The sequence below is a fragment of the Anomaloglossus baeobatrachus genome, chromosome 3, assembly GCF_048569485.1.
Source record: "Anomaloglossus baeobatrachus isolate aAnoBae1 chromosome 3, aAnoBae1.hap1, whole genome shotgun sequence".
Lineage (NCBI taxonomy): Eukaryota > Metazoa > Chordata > Amphibia > Anura > Aromobatidae > Anomaloglossus > Anomaloglossus baeobatrachus.
This window is the reverse complement of record NC_134355.1, coordinates 134,957,254-134,976,789: the sequence shown is the minus strand read 5'-3', so window position 1 is coordinate 134,976,789 and position 19,536 is coordinate 134,957,254. Positions and strand designations below refer to the sequence as shown.

Genomic DNA, 19,536 nt, shown 5'->3' with positions numbered 1-19,536 from the left:
ATTTCCGTTTGGAGGAGGAGGGGAGAGAGCCTGCTTTGTCAGGACGCTTCCACTCCTTCTGAATAAGTACCTCAATTTTGTTGTTGACCGGAAAGGTACGCTTCTTCCTCTATTCCAGATCTCCAAACATCACATCCTCCAGGGATCTAGAGGATTTCTCCTCAGTCAACCCCATAGTAGCCCTGACTGATTTGACCAGGGACTCTATATCGTCAATGGAGAAGCACGGTCTGCCTCCCATATCACCATCTGAGGACGAGGAGTCTGAATCCGAGGCCGTACCGGAGGAGGAGTAGGAAGAAGGGGCAGAGTCTACAGGTTTCGATTTTTTCTTTTTCAAGAAAGCCTTCATGGAATCCTGTACCTCTGAGCAGATAGCCGAACGGACGTCCGCTGAGAGTCCCGGGGATTCCTCCGCAATTGTGCGACGGATATACCCCTGACACAACTTCTTGTGCCACTCCTCAGAGGGGTTCCCTGCATAGGGGGCATTCCTTATGCTTCTTTTTGGACATGGATTTCTTAGGGGCCTAAGGATAGACAAAAGCAGGGGAGAAAAACCCCAGGGAGACATGAGTATGATGACATTCACGAAGATCCACTCACTACCATAGGATTGAAGGGTACCGGTTTTGAAAGCTGTTTCGGAACATCCACAGGCCTCACAGGAGCTGTAGAGTCATGGGAGGATCTGCTGTCATGGCTGCCACGGCCCGTCCGACCAGTGTCGCTCCGGTCATCTGTTTTCCTGGCCTGCTGACGACGCACGGGAGAGCGCTGCTGCTCATCCGTGTCCATTGCAGAGCCCAGGTACCAGCCTCTGACAGCGCCAGGAGAGTCGTTTTTACACCAAATCCTCCGCCTTCCGGTCCCAGGTGAGGCTCCTCCCAGCTCCCCACGGTGCACGGCCAGGAGTGCCTGTAAACCGGAATGGCAGGCCGCATGCACCGCAGCGTTGCATGGGCGCCGCCATCTTCATCCGGTTACGTCATCGGAAGGCCCGCCTCCATCTCCCAGCGTGCCCGTCGCGTGTGCGCGCACCCGGAAGTTCCCGGCAGCATGGAGCGCAGAGCGGGGGGAAAGGAGCGGCGGACCAGGAGCCCCTCAGCGGTTCCTGCTGCCCGCTCCCGCACGGACACCAGGACCCCCCTGGGTAGGTGGACGGCGCTTCCAGCCCCGAAGAACGGTGCTACAGGACTCACCCTGCTCTTCCAGACACCGGACGGGGCTGGGTAAGTATGCGACTTATCTTTTCTTTTCTTCTTCTTTACCGCCGGTTCTCAGAACAGGGGTCTCCCATCAAGGACAGGAAACCAACTGGCGAAGGAGAGAAGTACCGCCCTTTTATTCAGAATGGTTTCCTGTCCTTGCTGGGCGAATCCCTCTCTCACGTGGTGCTGTCATGGGTGAGGGGAAAAATCTATTAAAAGAGTTTTCCGACAAACTTCAAGATTTTTTTGTAAGCTAAATCTGTGCTGTATTATCATATAAATCATCCCTACATTGTTATTTTTTGTTTTCTAACTTTTGTTCCTCTTGAATTATTCCTTTAATCTCTGCAGTTAATTTACATTCAGCTCAACCAAACATGACATCTTCCTATGCCAAACCTCACAGTCAGAGCTGGCACCGCCCGGCCTCACTGTCCTGCCCCGCCCCCTGCCCACTCATTGGCTGTCAGTAATCTGCTCAGCACTGACCTCTCAGCACCCCAGCAAAGATGGGCACATTACTACATTACATGTGCGGTGGATGTGAGGGGATTGTGCTGCACAGATGAGATATCACTGCTCTGTATTTCCAATCATTGGTAGCACAGAACAGTGATCCTGCTCCTCTCATCGGTGCAGCACAATCACCTCACATCCACCGCACATATAATGTAGTAATATGCCCATCCTTGTCCCCAAACTATAGTAATGTGCCCATCCCTCTCCCCATACTATAGTAATGTGTTCCATCCTATAGTAATGTCCCCCTTGGGCTCCTCCTCTTGTAGTAATGCTCTCTCCTGTAGAATTGCCCCCTAGTATGCCATTCTTCACACACACAAAAAAACAAACAAATCCTTCTCACCTGTCCTGGTTCCCTTGGTGTCTTTCTTCCTGCCTCTTGCGGCCGCAGCACCCTACTTGCTGATCGCGTCCTCTGCAGGGGGCCGTGCAGTCAGTGCTTTATATCAGAGGACCGATTTCCAGGCACTTTGAAGGGACGCGCTCTCTATGCAGCTTCTCCACTGGTCAGCTGCTGGCTTCTGATTGGCCGGCGGCTGATCCTAGCTGTATATATAGCTTGGCTCTGCAGAGCGCCCGGGAATCTGTCATCTAATATATAAAGCTGAATGTGTTGCACACTCACACGTCTGGACCCCGAGACTGTCATAGGCTATGTTGTGAGGTGAATTTTTAACCCCGCGCATTCCAATTTACCAATCAATTTTGCCCCATCTACATAATGGGGAAAAAGTGAAAGGAAAAGTGTTTCCGCACCGTTGCATTTACAATCACAAAAATTTGCACAGACACCTCATGTGACCCAGGGAACGTCGTAGACTATGTTTTCACAGGAAAATTTAACCCCGCGCTTTACAGTTACTATCCAAAAAACATGCCTTCATTAAAGTAAATGGAGCCTGGAACTACAGGTTATTAGAGGGAGCTGTGAGTGGTTGCTATAGGAACAAAAGACATTCATAGTATAAGAAGCTTGTGAGGTAATAAGAGGTCAGTGGGCAGACGGGGAAAGAGGGGCAGACGGGGAAAGAGGGGCAGACGGGGAAAGAGGGGCAGACGGGGAAAGAGGCAGATCGGGCACATTACTTGGCCAATTTAGTTAAATCTGTGTGGAATATCTGTGGTGTTGAAATATATGTTGTGAAATGCTTCTATTAGCTTAGTTTTTGCCTTTTAATAATTACATTTCTATATTTGTTTTGTGGTTTTTGTGTGCAGAATACATTTTTGTTAATACATTCTATTTTGTTAACAGCAGTTATTAACCCGGGCGAAGCCGGGTAGTACAGCTAGTTGATTATAAAAATCAATAATTATTAATACAATACAAAAAAAGAGAATTTTGTTTACTTACCGTAAATTCTTTTTCTTATAGTTCCGTATTGGGAGACCCAGACCATAGGTGTTTAGCTTCTGCCTCCGGAGGACACACAAAGTACTACACTTAAAAGTGTAGCTCCTCCCTCTGAGCTTATACACCCCCTGGTGAGCAGACCCAGCCAGTTTAGTGCAAAAGCTGAAGGAGAATAGCCACCCACAAGTAGAACAGAGCAAGAGCCGGAACAACTGGAGACTCTGTCCACGACAACAGCCGGTGATAACACGCGGAACAAGAAATTGCCAACAGGCAACAGGGAGGGTGTTGGGTCTCCCAATACGGAACTATAAAAAAAAGAATTTACGGTAAGTAAACAAAATTCTCTTTTTCTTTATCGTTCCTTTGGGAGACCCAGACCATGGGACGTTCCAACAGTCCCTGGGTGGGAAATAAACAGCATAAAGCGTGCCTGTCACTAAGTAACAAGCCGGAAGTGAGGTGATATGACGCTGCAACTGGAGGGAGATTTAAATCACTTGGCGTTCTGAATGTATCAGACGCCATTATACTCCATACCATTGGCATGCGTCCTGCCTGTGAAGACATCTGAGTGAGTACTACTATAAGTGGTTTCTTGACCTAAGAGAGGAAGGAAGGAAGGGGGGCTGATATATATACGTATTTTGTTGGTTTTCAGCTGATTACAGCACGTTATCTGAAGGATCCGTTCTACATTCTGTGACACTAATAAGATGTATACATGTGGACAGTGAAATTTGTAAGTAAATACGAGTGGATATGGAATTTTACTGAATGTAAATGTAATATATGATGGATTTATGTATCATATGTTATTTCACAGCCGAGTACTGCACCTCATTGGAGGATCAATTTTGTGGCATAATAGTAATGTGAGTAATGGATTATATGTGGAATTCGGGATTGTTTTTTGCTCTATGGTAGGGTGGTTAGTCCTCTAATGGAGACATATTGATGTTTTCAGTTTTGCCATCGATGCGATTACGCTATGGACAGCCCCTGATGAACCTCCGGTCGATCCATGGTCCGGGAGGAGAAACGCGTCGGGCAGTGAGCTACGCATAGGAGCGAAGCAGTGGTCATCTGGCTACATCATTTTTGATTGACATCTATTAATTCTGATGCATAGGCGACATGGACTGTGTCTCTAGGCTAAGAATCTGATTATGTGCTGTTTATAACAGTGAATTCAAGTATAGATAAGGGTAAAACCTGGAATATCTATCTAACTTAGGGCTCTTAAGAGTGTCTGAATGGATGTATGAGATTCTCACTGAGATAAGATACTGAGGCCCACAGTGTTCAGCAGCACTTTATAAGACTGCCAGGTCAGGGCCTGTAGGGTCAGTCCACGTCGAGCGGGGGCGCCATTGCGTATATTATAATAGGGTGCCAACCCCCGCGGTCAGGAAGGGAGAGAGTAGGGATTTGCCCAGAATCATCCCTGTGACCTCAATATGCAATCCGAATGATATTGGTTTTAATTTGCACTTTGTTTTGGTTTTGATTAATAAAATATTGGATTTTATGGGGTTCTTTGTTGGGTTTTAATAGATGTAATACCCCATTTGTCATTTCTCTTGGTTGACTAGTGGGAAATAAACAGCATAAACTAAGAAGTAGGCAGAACCTAACTTCACAAATGGGCGACAGCCGCCTGAAGGATGCGTCTGCCCAAGCTCGCATCTGCCGAAGCATGAGCATGCACTTGGTAGTGCTTCGAGAAGGTATGCAGGCTAGTCCAAGTGGCAGCCTGACAGACTTGTTGAGCCGTAGCCTGGTGCCTGAAAGCCCAAGAGGCACCGACAGCTCTGGTCGAATGTGCCTTGATCCCCGGCGGGGGAGGCACCTGAGTACTCTGGTAGGCGTCCGAAATGGTCGATCTAATCCAACGGGCTAAGGTCGGCTTAGAAGCAGGGAGGCCCTTGCGCCGACCTGTGGTTAGCACAAAAAGAGAGGTGCACCGCCTAAGCGCAGCGGTGCGAGACACATAGATCCGGAGAGCACGCACCAGATCCAGAGTATGCAGCGCTTTTTCAAAGCGATGAACAGGAGCCGGACAGAAGGAAGGTAGGGTAATGTCCTGGTTAAGGTGGAAGAGAGATACCACCTTAGGAAGAAAGTCCGGAGTCGGACAGAGAACCACCTTGTCTTGATGAAAGACTAAAAAAGGCGACTCCGAGGAGAGCGCAGCCAAATCAGAGACTCTCCTGAGAGAAGTTATGGCCACCAGAAAGGCCACCTTCTGAGAAAGACTATACAAAGAAACCTCCCTAAGAGGCTCAAAAGGGGGTTTCTGCAAAACCGGGAGAACCAAGATAAGGTCCCAGGGATCCAAGGGCCGCCGGTAAGGCGGAATGATGTGAGACGCGCCTTTCATGAAGGTGCGGACCTGAGCCAGCCGAGCGAGACGCCGCTGGAACAGAACTGACAGAGCTGAGACTTGTCCCTTGAGAGAGTTGAGGGACAGTCCTAGCTGCAGACCAGACTGTAGAAAATACAGAAGGGTTGGCAAGGAGAATGGCCAAGGAGGATGATCGGTAGAGCGACACCAGGACAGGAAAATTTTCCAAGTCCTGTGATAGATCTTAGCGGAGGAAGACTTACGGGCCAGAGTCATAGTGGAGATGACTTCAGGAGGAATACCAGAAGCCGTCAAAATCCAGGACTCAAGAGCCACGCCGTCAATTTGAGAGCCGCAGAATTCGGGCGGAAAAACGGACCTTGCGAGAGCAGGTCTGGACGGTCCGGGAGATGCCACGGCATCTCTACGGACAGATGGAGCAGGTCTGGATACCAAGCTCGCCTGGGCCAGTCCGGTGCAATGAGGATGACTCGGGCAAGAGAGCTAGAGGGGGAAACACGTAGGACAGACGAAACTGGGACCAGTCTTGAACCAGAGCGTCCGCGGCGAAGGCCTGAGGATCGTGGGAGCGAGCCACGTAAACAGGAACTTTGTTGTTGTGACGGGATGCCATTAGGTCCACGTCCGGAGTGCCCCATTTGCAGCAGATTGACTGAAACACTGCCGGGTGCAGGGACCACTCGCCACCGTCCACGGTTTGACGGCTGAGATAATCTGCCTCCCAGTTTTCCACGCCTGGGATGTGGACTGCGGATATGGTGGACTTGGAGTCCTCCGTCCATTGAAGGATGCGTTGTACCTCCATCATTGCCAGACGGCTGCGTGTCCCGCCTTGGTGATTGATGTAGGCAACCGCTGTCGCGTTGTCTGACTGGACTCGAATGTGCCTGCCCGCCAACAGGTGGTGAAATGCTAGGAGAGCTAGAAGCACGGCTCTGGTTTCTAGCACATTGATTGAAAGGGCTGACTCGGACGGAGTCCAAGTGCCCTGCGCTCTGTGGTGGATACATACCGCTCCCCAGTCGGATAGACTGGCATCCGTGGTGAGAATCACCCAGGACGGGGCCAGGAAGGAGCTTCTGGTCCGTGGCGACAGAGCCACTAACCTGTGTAAGGAGGAAGGCCGCTTGTCCCAACAGCGGAGAATGTCCAGCTGCAGGGGGCGCAGATGGAACTGGGCAAAGGGAACAGCCTCCATTGACGCCACCATCTGACCCAGCACCTGCATCAGGCGCCTGATGGAATAACGGCGGGGCCTCAGCAGAGAACGCACCGCCAGTTGGAGGGACTGCTGTTTGATTAAGGGCAACTTCACAAGTGCCGGCAAAGTCTCGAACTGCATCCCTAGGTACGTGAGACTCTGGGTCGGAGTCAGAGTGGATTTGGGAAGATTGACAAGCCACCCGAATTGGGCTAGAGTGGCGGGAGTGAGCGAGACACTCCGCTGACAGTCTGCGCTGGATGAAGCCTTGACTAGAAGGTCATCCAGGTAAGGAATCACTGCCAACCCCTGGAGGTACAGAACCGCAATCACTGCTGCCATGACCTTGGTGAATACCCGAGGGGCCGTAGCTAACCCGAAGGGGAGAGCCACGAATTGGAAATGATCTTCTCCTATTGCAAAACGTAGCCAACGCTGGTGTGAAACTGCAATTGGCACATGCAGATAGGCATCTCTGATGTCGATGGATGCCAGGAAATCCCCTTGGGTCATTGAGGCAATGACTGATCGCAGAGACTCCATGCGAAAATGCCACACGTGAACATGCTTGTTGAGAAGCTTGAGATCCAGGATGGGCCGGAAGGTACCGTCCTTTTTGGGAACTAGGAAGAGATTTGAGTAGAAACCTCTGAACCGTTCCCGGGCGGGAACTGGTACAATTACTCCATTGGCCTGCAAGGCTGCCACGGCCTGTGAGAAGGCGGCGGCCTTGGAGCAAGGGGGAGTTGAGAGAAAAAATCTGTTTGGCGGGCTGGAAGAGAATTCTATCCTGTAGCCGTGGGAGAGGACATCTCTCACCCACTGATCGGAGACGTGTTGAAACTAAGCGTCGCCAAAGTGGGAGAGCCTGCCACCGACTAAGGACGTCGCCGGAGCGGGCAGAGAGTCACGAGGAGGCTGCCTTAGTGGCAGCACCTCCTGCGGTCTTCTGTGGACGCGCTTTTGGGCGCCAGTTGGATTTCTGGTCCTTGGCTGAGTTAGTGGACGAGGCCGAGGGCTTAGAGGACGACCAGTTGGAGGAACGAAAGGAGCGAAACCTTGACTGATTCCTACCCTGGGCAGGTTTCCTGGTTTTGGTTTGTGGCATGGAAGTACTTCATCCAGCTGTTCTCCGAACAGCCGGGACCCAGCAAAAGGGAGCCCAGCAAGGTACTTCTTAGAAGAAGCATCTGCCTTCCACTCTCGAAGCCACAAGATCCTGCGGATAACGAGGGAATTAGCCGAAGCCACCGCAGTGCGGTGAGAAGCCTCCAGCATGGCAGACATGGCAGAAGATGAAAAAACTGAAGCTTGAGAAGTTAAGGCAACCATTTCGGGCATAGATTCCCTGGTGAGGGAATGCATCTCCTCTAGAGAAGCAGAGATGGCTTTGAGAGCCCACACTGCTGCAAAAGTCGGGGAAAACGCGGCCCCCGCCGCTTCAACACAGATTTGGCCAGAAGGTCAATCTGACGGTCAGTGGAATCCTTAAGGGAGGTGCCATCAGCCACCGACACAACGGTCCGGGCTGAGAGCCTAGACACCGGAGGGTCTACCTTTGGGGAGTGAGCCCACTCCTTGACCACCTCAGGTGGAAAGGGAAAACGGTCATCAGAACCACGCTTTGGGAAGCGTTTGTCAGGACAGGCCCTGGGCTTGGTCACAGCGGCCTGAAAACTAGAGTGGTTAAAGAACACACTCTTTGCTCTCTTAGGCGAGGTAAACTGGTGCTTTTCTGCCAGAGAGGGTTGCTCCTCTGATACTGGCGGATTGAGATCCAGTACAGAATTAATGGAAGCAATCAAGTCACTAAGATCTGAGTCACCCTCGGACACATCAATGGGGTACATGGAGTTAGCCTCCGAGCCCCCTGTAAAGGCATCCTCCTCATCCTGCGAGTCAGCTCTTGAATCAGAGCCGCGGGAGGAGGAGGGAGAGGAAACCCTGCGTCTCCTCTTAGGAGGACGGGGTCTGGGCCCTGATGATGAATCCTCTGTGAGCTCCGGTCCTAAGGGACCCTTAGCAGTAGAGGCACCCTGTGAAGGGGGCTGATGCATATTCATCAAAGTCCTGGACAGAAGTCCCATGGACTCAGCAAAAGACTGGGAGATAGACCTAGAAAAGGATTCTACCCAAGCCGGGGGTTCAGCCACAGGTGCAGGAGCAGCCTGAGAGACCACTGGGGGCGAGACTCCAGGCTGTGGCACCACCAAGTTAGAGCAGACATCACAATGTGGATAGGTGCTCGGTTCAGGCAGCAGGAGCTTACATGCAGTGCATGCAGAATAAAGCTTTGGAGCCTTGCTCCTTGTGTGAGACATGCTGCTGGAGTTGGGGCTTTGCAGAGAATGAACCCCAGGGAGAATATACAGAGGTCCACAACCAGAGACCGGCTGTGGCTTACCAGACCGCTGAGCGCGGTGTTGTGTGCCCTCCAGATCCCGAAGCCCGGACCCCCAAGCACAGCACCTCAGCAGGGATGCAGAGTGCAGACCAGCGCCGAGTGAACTCTGTCTGAGAAAATGGCCGCCGGAGCGAAGAGAGGGGGCGGGACTTGGCTTGGAGAGCGGGATCTGGAGGGTCATAGAGACCTACAGGGGAGGAGACACGCACAGCAGTGGGGAGTGTCCCTCCCCTGTGCAGAACGGCCGCCAGGAGGAGCCGAGCCTGTCCCTCTGCATGAGTGACATGCGAGGGCAGTGAACAGAAACTAGGCCTCCGGCAAAGCCAGGGCCTAAACTTGAGCGGCGAGGCCGACGCGCAGGCACCATCGGCGCGGTTCTCGGGCGACAGCTAGAGAACCCGCCGGAAATGCCAATAAATACAGTAAGCACACTCTCCCCATACAATAAAGCACAGGGACCCCCAATATATAAACGTCTCAGGTACTTAGCTGCTGAGACGCAGGGCCAGGTCCCTGGGGATGAGTGCTCCGGTCCAGCAGGGTTCTGAAGGGCTGCGGATGGAGACCGGTCTCCTGCCAGGCATGGAGACCGTGCTGGGTCCCACTTCAAGCCAGAGCCCAGGAGGGATGGTGAAGGAGCACGGCATGTAAGGCTCCAGCCTCGGAAATCAACCTTAAAACACCGCCGACACAGTGGGGTGAGAAGGGACATGCCGGGTGTCCAGACGTGGACCCGCACTTCTTCAATCTCATTCCAAAAAGGAAAAAATCATATGAGAATGCATGTGTGGGGATGTATGCCTCCTGAACACAAAGCGACAAACTGGCTGGGTCTGCTCACCAGGGGGTGTATAAGCTCAGAGGGAGGAGCTACACTTTTAAGTGTAGTACTTTGTGTGTCCTCCAGAGGCAGAAGCTAAACACCCATGGTATGGGTCTCCCAAAGGAACGATAAAGAAATAAAGCCTATGGCACCCTTCCCTTTACACTCCTGCTACATTAAATAAAAGTCACGGATTAAAAGCAAATAGAAAAGTAGCATACCATAACCGTCAAATCTCGGGAATGGTGGTTGGTTACCTTGAAAGGGTCCTTGGTTTCCTTGAAAGGGTCCTTGGTTTCCTTGAAAGGGTCCTTGGTTTCCTTGAAAGGGTCCTTGGTTTCCTTGAAAGGGTCCTTGGTTTCCTTGAAAGGGTCCTTGGTTTCCTTGAAAGGATCCTTGGTTTCCTTGAAAGGATCCTTGGTTTCCTTGAAAGGATCCTTGGTTTCCTTGAAAGGATCCTTGGTTTCCTTGAAAGGATCCTTGGTTTCCTTGAAAAGGTCCTTTGTTTCCTTGAAAGGGTCCCTTGTTTCCTTGAAAGGATCCTTGGTTTCCTTGAAAGGGTCCTTGGTTTCCTTGAAAGGGTCCTTGGTTTCCTTGAAAGGGTCCTTGGTTTCCTTGAAAGGGTCCTTGGTTTCCTTGAAAGGGTCCTTGGTTTCCTTGAAAGGGTCCTTGGTTTCCTTGAAAGGGTCCTTGGTTTCCTTGAAAGGGTCCTTGGTTTCCTTGAAAGGGTCCTTGGTTTCCTTGAAAGGGTCCTTGGTTTCCTTGAAAGGGTGGTCTCTGGGGGTTGTTGCCCTGGTCTGAAAGAGTAAAATATTAAACATAACAGGCCATAAAAAAAAATATACCCCTTAACATTAAAATTACAATATCAAGAAGGAAAAGTTGTAGAATTAAAGAGACCCGGACAGGTCCATGCCCTCAAAACCACCAGCATTAGATACATATGCCTTTATAAATACCCTGCCAAACAAGCCCTTGATCCTAGATGATATATATATATAAAAAAAATAATAAAAAAAAAAATCTTTACAGTCCTTTTTTAACATGCAAGTTAACATTTTGAATAGATGATAGGGCATTTGTTTCTCCAAACTAGTCGTCCCACTCAGCATGGTTTGCAAGAGTCAGCACCATAGTCATCGTCCTCGGAGGAACTAGAGATCAAGCTTCTTCTTTGCTTCCAGACAGTGCAGTGCACCTCTGACGTCAGGAGGCATACAAATCAAAAAAGGTCCGTGGAGCCTCTGTTAGGAGTCTCGACACGGAAAATAGCCAGATATCCCTCCGGGAAGGACCTAGCCAAGGAGTAGCTCTTTTTAGGAGACCACCATATTAAGTGGCCCTTTTAGTCAATATCCAGCTCTTGACGAGTTTAAAGATATGACAAAGGGAAATACCAAGGCCAGGTATCCATCCACAGACAGCCGTTTCGGGGTATGGCCCCTCATCAGGGTGGAGTAGGATTCTGGCTAGGTGGGAGCAATGCATAGTAGGCCAGCAAGACAAAGCAATTACTTATCTTGGGGAGACCAGCCAGAGAAAACACTTCAGGCAGCCAGCAAAGGCGCTCAACACAGTGAAATCCTAGGTGCATTGCCCCCTGGGAAGTATGCATAGACACCCTCAGAGGTGATGACAAGTATGAAAGGAAGTCACGCACATGCGTGAGATTTGTGAGACCAGGTGATGACTCTTGCAAATCATGTTATCGTACCCATGGGCTGAGTGGGACAACCAGTCTGGGTAAACAAACGCCCCACCAACTAGCCAAAAGTTAAATCTGCATATATAACATGGATTGTAAAAAGGCTTTGGTTTATATGTAAATATAATAGAAAAGCTTGTTAGACAAGGTATTTAGAAAGCAATATGAAAATGCTGGTGGGTTGGAGGACATGGGAGACCTTCCAGGTTCCTTTTAAGGAAATCACAGAATGGACGGACATGTTAATGATGTAGAAATCATGAAAAATTGAAACATTTACCCAACTCTGCCATAAACATGATAGCTAGGAGGGCATATCTAATTAAATGGACTGAGAAGCAGCACATCTCATGGTGGAACAGAGCATTCAACTAGACAAAATCAGATGTTTTTTGCTTAGAATGATTTCACCCATACAAATGTGACAACAGGTTCCCTTTAAAACCCTACTAAACCAAAGAAAACTGGGCTGTAGGTAGTTCATCTCAACAAATCACTGCACTAATTAGATTGAAACATAAAAGAAAGCATACTGTGAAATGGTGGTTGGTTTCCTTGAAAGGGTGGTCTCTGGGGTCCATTTCCCTGGTCTGAAAAAGTAAAATATCAAAAGGTAACCAAAGGCCATAAAAAAAAATAAAAAAAAAAAATATAGCCCTCAATATTGAAATTGCAACAATGAGAAGGAGAACTTGTGTATTTAAAAAAAATCACAGAATGGATAGAAATGTTAATGATATGCAAATGAAGAAAAATGGAAACATTTTTAAAACATCTCGCTTTATTCAGTATAGAGAATGAGCCCTTCAAAACAGATACATGCACCTACTTGCCATGGCAATATATCAATGGGGTTTTTAATAGTTGTCTGAGGAATGTTCTGCTAGGCTGATGGTTTGCTTGCCCAAGTACAATCTAGATCTGCTGCTGGCAGCATCCTTTGCAGTTAAAGTGTAATTCCACCCCAGATGTGCTCGATGACAGAGGATTGTAGCACTTTTATGCCATACAGGGTATGGACATTTCCCTATAGTGTCTCAGGAGCCATTTTTCAACATGACAAGGCCTGGTCACATGTTTTTTGTGCTACTGTGGGCAGCCTGGCAGCGTCTTGGCACTTACCTTCAGTCAAGCAAGTGTGGGTGATCATAGATTAGTGTACCCAAGTGCATTAAAAACGGCAGAACATTCCTCAGGAAACCATTAATAACCTGATGGAAAGCATGCCCTATTCTAATAAGATTTATTCTCTTTTTCATAATTTGGATATAACTATTACTAGATGGTGGCCCAAATCTAGCGCTATTCTAGAATATGTATATAGTTTATTTATGAAGATTTAAGTCTGTGTCACGTTACTAAGGCCGCAGTCTTATCTAAGTGGCCTGACTGCACCACTCCCTCAGCAACACCCACATCGAATCCGGAAGCAACCGCATCTCCCAGCCTGCAGGGCCAGCGAGGGGAAAGAGGAAAAAAGGGAGAAAGTACTACAGAGTATGAAAAGAGAACAAAGTGCAAGGTGAGTATATATTTTTTTTTATTTTACTGTGTGTGCTGGAGTGTATATAGAGGCTTTGGCTTGTGGGGTGTATATAAAGGCTGCTAGGGTGTATATACTGGGGTGTATAGAGGCTGCTGGGGTGTATATAGAGGCGTCTGTGTGCACCGGCGCCTGTGTACGCCAAATCAGCAAAGCGTGGTTCAAATCCCGCGCCAATTCACGGCCGGACTGCGCCTGTCGCCGATTGGTCACGGGCGCCTAGCGCGACCAATCAGCGACGCGAGATTTCCGTTACAGACAGACAGAATTAGACAATTATATGTATATAGATGTCTATTGATTCTGTGATTTTCATGACATTTACTTCTCTGGTGTTCTATAAATATAAAATACAGAAGTATAGAAGAAAGCATACTGTGAAAGGTTGGCTGGTTTCCTTGAAAGGGTGGTCTCTGGGGTCCATTTCCCTCGTCTGAAAAATAAAATATCAAAAGGTAACTAAAAAGGGCAAAAAAAGTATACCCTTCAAAATTGAAATTACAACACCAAGAAGGAAAAGTTCTAGAAACACACAATCACAGTCAGAGGATGGATAGACGTGCAACAGTATTTCTTTACACCCCTACTAAACCAAAGAAAGGTGGTCTTTAGGTAGTCCATATCATTACATATCTTCAAAAATTATATGTAAATAAAGAAGAAAACATACTGTAAAATGGTGGTCGATTTCCTTGAAAGGGTGGTCCCTGGGGTCCATTTCCCTGGTCTGAAAGTACAATTTAAAAAATAACTAAAGACCATAAAAAATATAGCCTTCAACATTGAAATTGCATCACCAAAAAGGAAAGTGGTAAAATTAAGCAAATCTCAGCATGTATAGATGTGCAATAGGTTTTCTTTAAACCCCTACTAAACCAAAGAATTGGTGGTCTTTAGATAGTCGTATAATTACATAACTTCAATGATTACAGGTAAAGAGGAAACATACTGTAAAAGGGTGGCTGGTTTCCTTGAAAAGGTGGTCCCTGGGGTCCATTTCCCTGGTCTGAAAGAATAAAATATCAAAGATAACTTTATGGTCTATGGTTTATCCCTGAACATAGAAATTGCAACACCGAGAAGGAAAAGTTGTAGAATTAAGGAAATCACAGGATGGATAAATGTGCAACAGCTTTTCTTTAACCCCTTCACGACCGGACGATTTTGCGCTATCCGATTTTTTTTCGCTATTCTTCTTCCAAGAGCCGTAACTGTTTTATTTTTCTGTCAATATTGCCATGTGAGGGCTTGTTTTTTGCGGAACGAGTTGTACTTTTACACAAAACTATTAGTTTTACCATACAGTGTACTGGAAAGCTGAACACAAAATTCCAAATGAGGAAAAACTGCAAAGAAAAAAAAAAAAAGTGCGATTGGACGATTGTTTTTGAGATATTTTATTCACTGTGTTCACTATATGGTAAAACTGATGTGTCGGTGTGATGCCTCGGATCAGTGCAAGTTCATAGACACCAAACATGTACGAGGGGCGATCCAAAAGTAATGATAAATCGGTTATTTCTATTGCACACAGAAATTAAAATAAAATGTTTTCTTCTCTCTTAGGTACCCACTAGTCCAGGAAAAATAAATCACTTAAATAGGCCACGATTCCCGGGAGCTACATTCATTTGAATATGAACTGCCGAGGAGTGAACATCAAAATGGAAAAAAACCGAGCTCAGAGCTGTCATCAAATACCTCTGCTTGAAAAAAATGACTACCAAAGACATACACAGCGACTTGGTGGAAACATTGGGGGACTCTTCTCCTCCATATTCCACAGTTGCACGCTGGACCAAGGAATTTAAGCTGGGAAGAACATCGACGGAAGATGAACATCCACGTTCCTCAATGAAGAAAACGTAAACAAAGTTGAAGTTGTATTGGCAGATTGAAGAGTGACTATCAGGCATGTAGCTGAGGTCACAGGGATCTCATATGGCAGTATTCAAAGAATCCTTGCAAAAGAATTGCATTTGAGAAAGGTCTCCGCGCGTTGGGTGACAAAAATGATAACCGACGAGCAAAAGAAGAAACGAGTTGACATTTCAATAGCAAATCTCGAAAAGTTCCAAGCAGACAAGGAGAAGTTTTTGTCACGTTTTTTTAACCATGGACGAGACCTGGATCCACCACTTTGATCCCGACACTAAACAACAATCGATGACATGGAAAAGAGCCGACGAACCGACGCCGAAGAAATTCAAAGTGTCAAGCTCAGCAGGGAAGGTAATGGCGTCCGTTTTTCTGGGACGCTGAAGGAATTATTATGGTGGACTATTTGGAGAAGGGAGCCACTATTACGGGCTCCTACTACGCAGAACAAATAAGAAGATTGCGAGAGGCTAATCAAAGAGAAAAGGCGCGGCAAACTGCGGGCTGGAGTGCTGTTTCACCAAGATAACGCGCCAGCTCACAAAGCTGCAGTTGCCATGGCAACCATTCAAGAAACAGGCTTTGAACTGGTGGAACCCCCCCCCGCCCTATTCGCCAGATCTAACCCCCAGTTACTTCTCTTTCCTCGCCTCAAGGAACACCTCCGGGGCAAGAAATTTGATGAGAATAGTGACGTGATGACCGCTGTTGGGGATTTTTTTTTGAGGGTCAAGATCAAGAATTTTTTTCGAAGGGAATTCTAATTTTAGAAAAGAGATGGACTAAATGTATAGACTTGTTAGGAGACTATGTAGAAAAATATATATAATTTTTTTTAATATATTCATTGTGTTTATTGATTATTATTACGTTTGGATCGCCCCTTGTACAGTATAGTTTTTAATGATAAAATTTTTTGCACAGATGCTACATTTTGATTGCCTGTTATTACATTTTGCACAAAATTTGCCGCGAGCAAAGAAAAAAAAAAAAAAAAAAGTTATTTTGGAGTTTGAAATTTTTTGGACACTATGCGTTTACCAATCAGATTAATTTTATATTTTGAATAAATTAGGCATTTTTGAAAGCAGCGATACAAAATGTGTGTTTTTAATTTTTCAACGGGGCGATTTGAACTGTTAGTTTTTTTTATTTTGTTATTAATTTTTCATAACTTTTTTTTTAAAAACCTAGGGAACTATAAGAATCAGCTGTCTGATAGCTCTTACATATCTACTGATCACAGCTACACAGCTGTGATCAGCAGACATACTCATCTCCTGTCTCACACAGCTCTCAGCCGAGTGAAAGAGGAAGTGAGTCATGTGAGCAACAGGAGTCATCCCATGACCCTGTGCTACCATGACAACCATCGGATCCTCGTGATTACAGCACGTGCCTTCTGGTGTCGGGCGGTGAGTAAACGTTAACCACGATTATAATGGTGGTCACATTTTGAAAGCGCCATTTAAGGGTTTAACAGGTATGGGCAGATAGTGGATCTGCTCATGCCTGCTAGACACACATGTCAACTGTACAAATCAGCTGACATGTGCACGGATCCCCCTGGCAGCCAGGTGGGATGAACACTGACTGCTGGGATGTAATTTTACTGCCCACTGTCATTGAGGGGTTAATCCCCTTACTAAACCAAAGAAATGTAGGTCTATAGGTTGTCCGTATCATTACATAACTTCAATTGTTAGATGAAGAAAACATACTGTAAATTGGTTGCTGGTTTCCTTGAAAGGGTGGTCCCTGGGGTCCGTTTCCCTGGTCTGAAAAAGTAAAATATCAAAAGATTTTTTTTAATGGTCTATGGGATATTCATTTTTTTGCTAACTAAATCAGATGAGGTATGGAAGAGGACCTTTCTAACAAACACATTTAATGCCATAATATATATATATATATATATATATATATATATATATATATATATATATATATATATATATATATATATATATATACATACACATATTATATATACATATACACATATATTATATATACATGCATACATACATACATACATACATACATACATACATACATACACACACACACACACACACGCACCCCTACAAAGTTTAATCTGCCCAATTTTTAGAGTAAAGTAATAATCTTCTCTGATGAGTCTAATTTTCAGCTTTGCCCAACACCTGGTCGTCTAATGGTTAGACGGTGACTTGGAGAGGCGTACAAGCCACAGTGTCTTGCACCAACTGTGAAATTTGGTGGAGGATCAGTGATGATCTGGGGATGCTTCAGCAAGGCTGGAATTGGGCAGATTAAACTTTGTGAAGGACATATGAATCAAGCCGCATACAAGGTTATCCTGGCAAAACAGTTGCTTCCTTCTGCTCAGGCAATGTTCCCAAACTCTAAGGACTGTTTTTTCCAGCAGGACAATGCACCATGCCACACAGCTAGGTCAATCAATGTGTGGATGAAGGACCACCACATCAAAACCCTGTCATGGCCAAGCCAATCTCCAGACCTGAACCCCATTGAAAACTTCTGGAATGTAATCAAGAGGAAGATGCATAGTCACAAGCCATCATACAAAGAAGAACTGCTGAAATTTTTGCACCTGGAGTGGCATAAGGTCACCCAAAAGCAGTGTGAAAGACTGGTGGAAAGCATGCCAAGATGCATGAAAGCAGTGATTAAAAATCATGGTTATTCCACAAAATATTGATTTCTGAACTCTTCCTGAGATAAAACATTAGTATTGTTGTTTCTAAATGATTAATTTGTTTTGTTTGCATTATTTCAGGTCTGAAAGAAATGCATTGTGTTATTTTGATCATTTCTCATTTTCAGAAAATAAATACAGAATGTATTGCTTGGAAATTCAGAGACGTTGTCAGTAGTTTATAGAATAAAAGAACAATTTAAATTTTACACAAAAATATACCTATAAAGAGAAAAATCAGAAAAACTAAAAATTTTGCAGTGGTCTCTTAATTTTTGCCAGAGCTGTATATATACAGTTAGGTCCAGAAATATTTGGACAGTGACACAATTTTCGCGAGTTGGGCTCTGCATGCCACCACATTGGATTTGAAATGAAACCTCTACAACAGAATTCAAGTGCAGATTGTAACGTTTAATTTGAAGGTTTGAACAAAAATATCTGATAGAAATTGTAGGAATTGTACACATTTCTTTACAAACACTCCACATTTTAGGAGGTCAAAAGTAATTGGACAAATAAACCAAACCCAAACAAAATATTTTTAATTTCAATATTTTGTTGCAAATCCTTTGGAGGCAATCACTGCCTTAAGTCTGGAACCCATGGACATCACCAAACTCTGGGTTTCCTCCTTCTTAATGCTTTGCCAGGCCTTTACAGCCGCAGCTTTCAGGTCTTGCTTGTTTGTGGATCTTTTCGTCTTAAGTCTGGATTTGAGCAAGTGAAATGCATGCTCAATTGGGTTAAGATCTGGTGATTGACTTGGCCATTGCAGAATGTTCCACTTTTTTGCACTCATGAACTCCTGGGTAGCTTTGGCTGTATGCTTGGGGTCATTGTCCATCTGTACTATGAAGCGCCGTCCGATCAACTTTGCGGCATTTGGCTGAATCTGGGCTGAAAGTATATCCCGGTACACTTCAGAATTCATCCGGCTACTCTTGTCTGCTGTTATGTCATCAATAAACACAAGTGACCCAGTGCCATTGAAAGCCATGCATGCCCATGCCATCACGTTGCCTCCACCATGTTTTACAGAGGATGTGGTGTGCCTTGGATCATGTGCCGTTCCCTTTCTTCTCCAAACTTTTTCCTTCCCATCATTCTGGTACAGGTTGATCTTTGTCTCATCTGTCCATAGAATACTTTTCCAGAACTGAGCTGGCTTCATGAGGTGTTTTTCAGCAAATTTAACTCTGGCCTGTCTATTTTTGGAATTGATGAATGGTTTGCATCTAGATGTGAACCCTTTGTATTTACTTTCATGGAGTCTTCTCTTTACTGTTGACTTAGAGACAGATACACCTACTTCACTGAGTGTGTTCTGGACTTCAGTTGATGTTGTGATCGGGTTCTTCTTCACCAAAGAAAGTATGCGGCGATCATCCACCACTGTTGTCATCCGTGGACGCCCAGGCCTTTTTGAGTTCCCAAGCTCACCAGTCAATTCCTTTTTTCTCAGAATGTACCCGACTGTTGATTTTGCTACTCCAAGCATGTCTGCTATCTCTCTGATGGATTTTTTCTTTTTTTTCAGCCTCAGGATGTTCTGCTTCACCTCAATTGAGAGTTCCTTAGACCGCATGTTGTCTGGTCACAGCAACAGCTTCCAAATGCAAAACCACACACCTATAAATCAACCCCAGACCTTTTAACTACTTCATTGATTAGAGGTTAACGAGGGAGACGCCTTCAGAGTTAATTGCAGCCCTTAGAGTCCCTTGTCCAATTACTTTTGGTCCCTTGAAAAAGAGGAGGCTATGCATTACAGAGCTATGATTCCTAAACCCTTTCTCCGATTTGGATGTGAAAACTCTCATATT

General features: G+C 46.1%; 1 protein-coding gene across 3 annotated transcripts in view; it reads right to left on the bottom strand.

Moving 5' to 3' along the window:
• LOC142296184 (heterogeneous nuclear ribonucleoprotein L-like) overlaps positions 1 to 19,536 on the bottom strand; it is a 180,344-nt gene that overhangs the window by 65,767 nt on the left and 95,041 nt on the right. The window contains exons 9-14 of one of the 3 annotated variants that reach the window (XM_075339484.1): positions 16,731 to 16,787; positions 14,081 to 14,137; positions 13,802 to 13,858; positions 13,508 to 13,564; positions 12,122 to 12,178; positions 10,141 to 10,680 (exon numbers count right to left, since the gene is read on the bottom strand). In XM_075339484.1, coding sequence (XP_075195599.1) covers positions 10,141 to 10,680; positions 12,122 to 12,178; positions 13,508 to 13,564; positions 13,802 to 13,858; positions 14,081 to 14,137; positions 16,731 to 16,787 — 825 coding nt within the window. The remainder of the gene's footprint in view (positions 1 to 10,140; positions 10,681 to 12,121; positions 12,179 to 13,507; positions 13,565 to 13,801; positions 13,859 to 14,080; positions 14,138 to 16,730; positions 16,788 to 19,536) is intronic. The other 2 variants (XM_075339486.1, XM_075339487.1) reach the window with 2 other exon arrangements.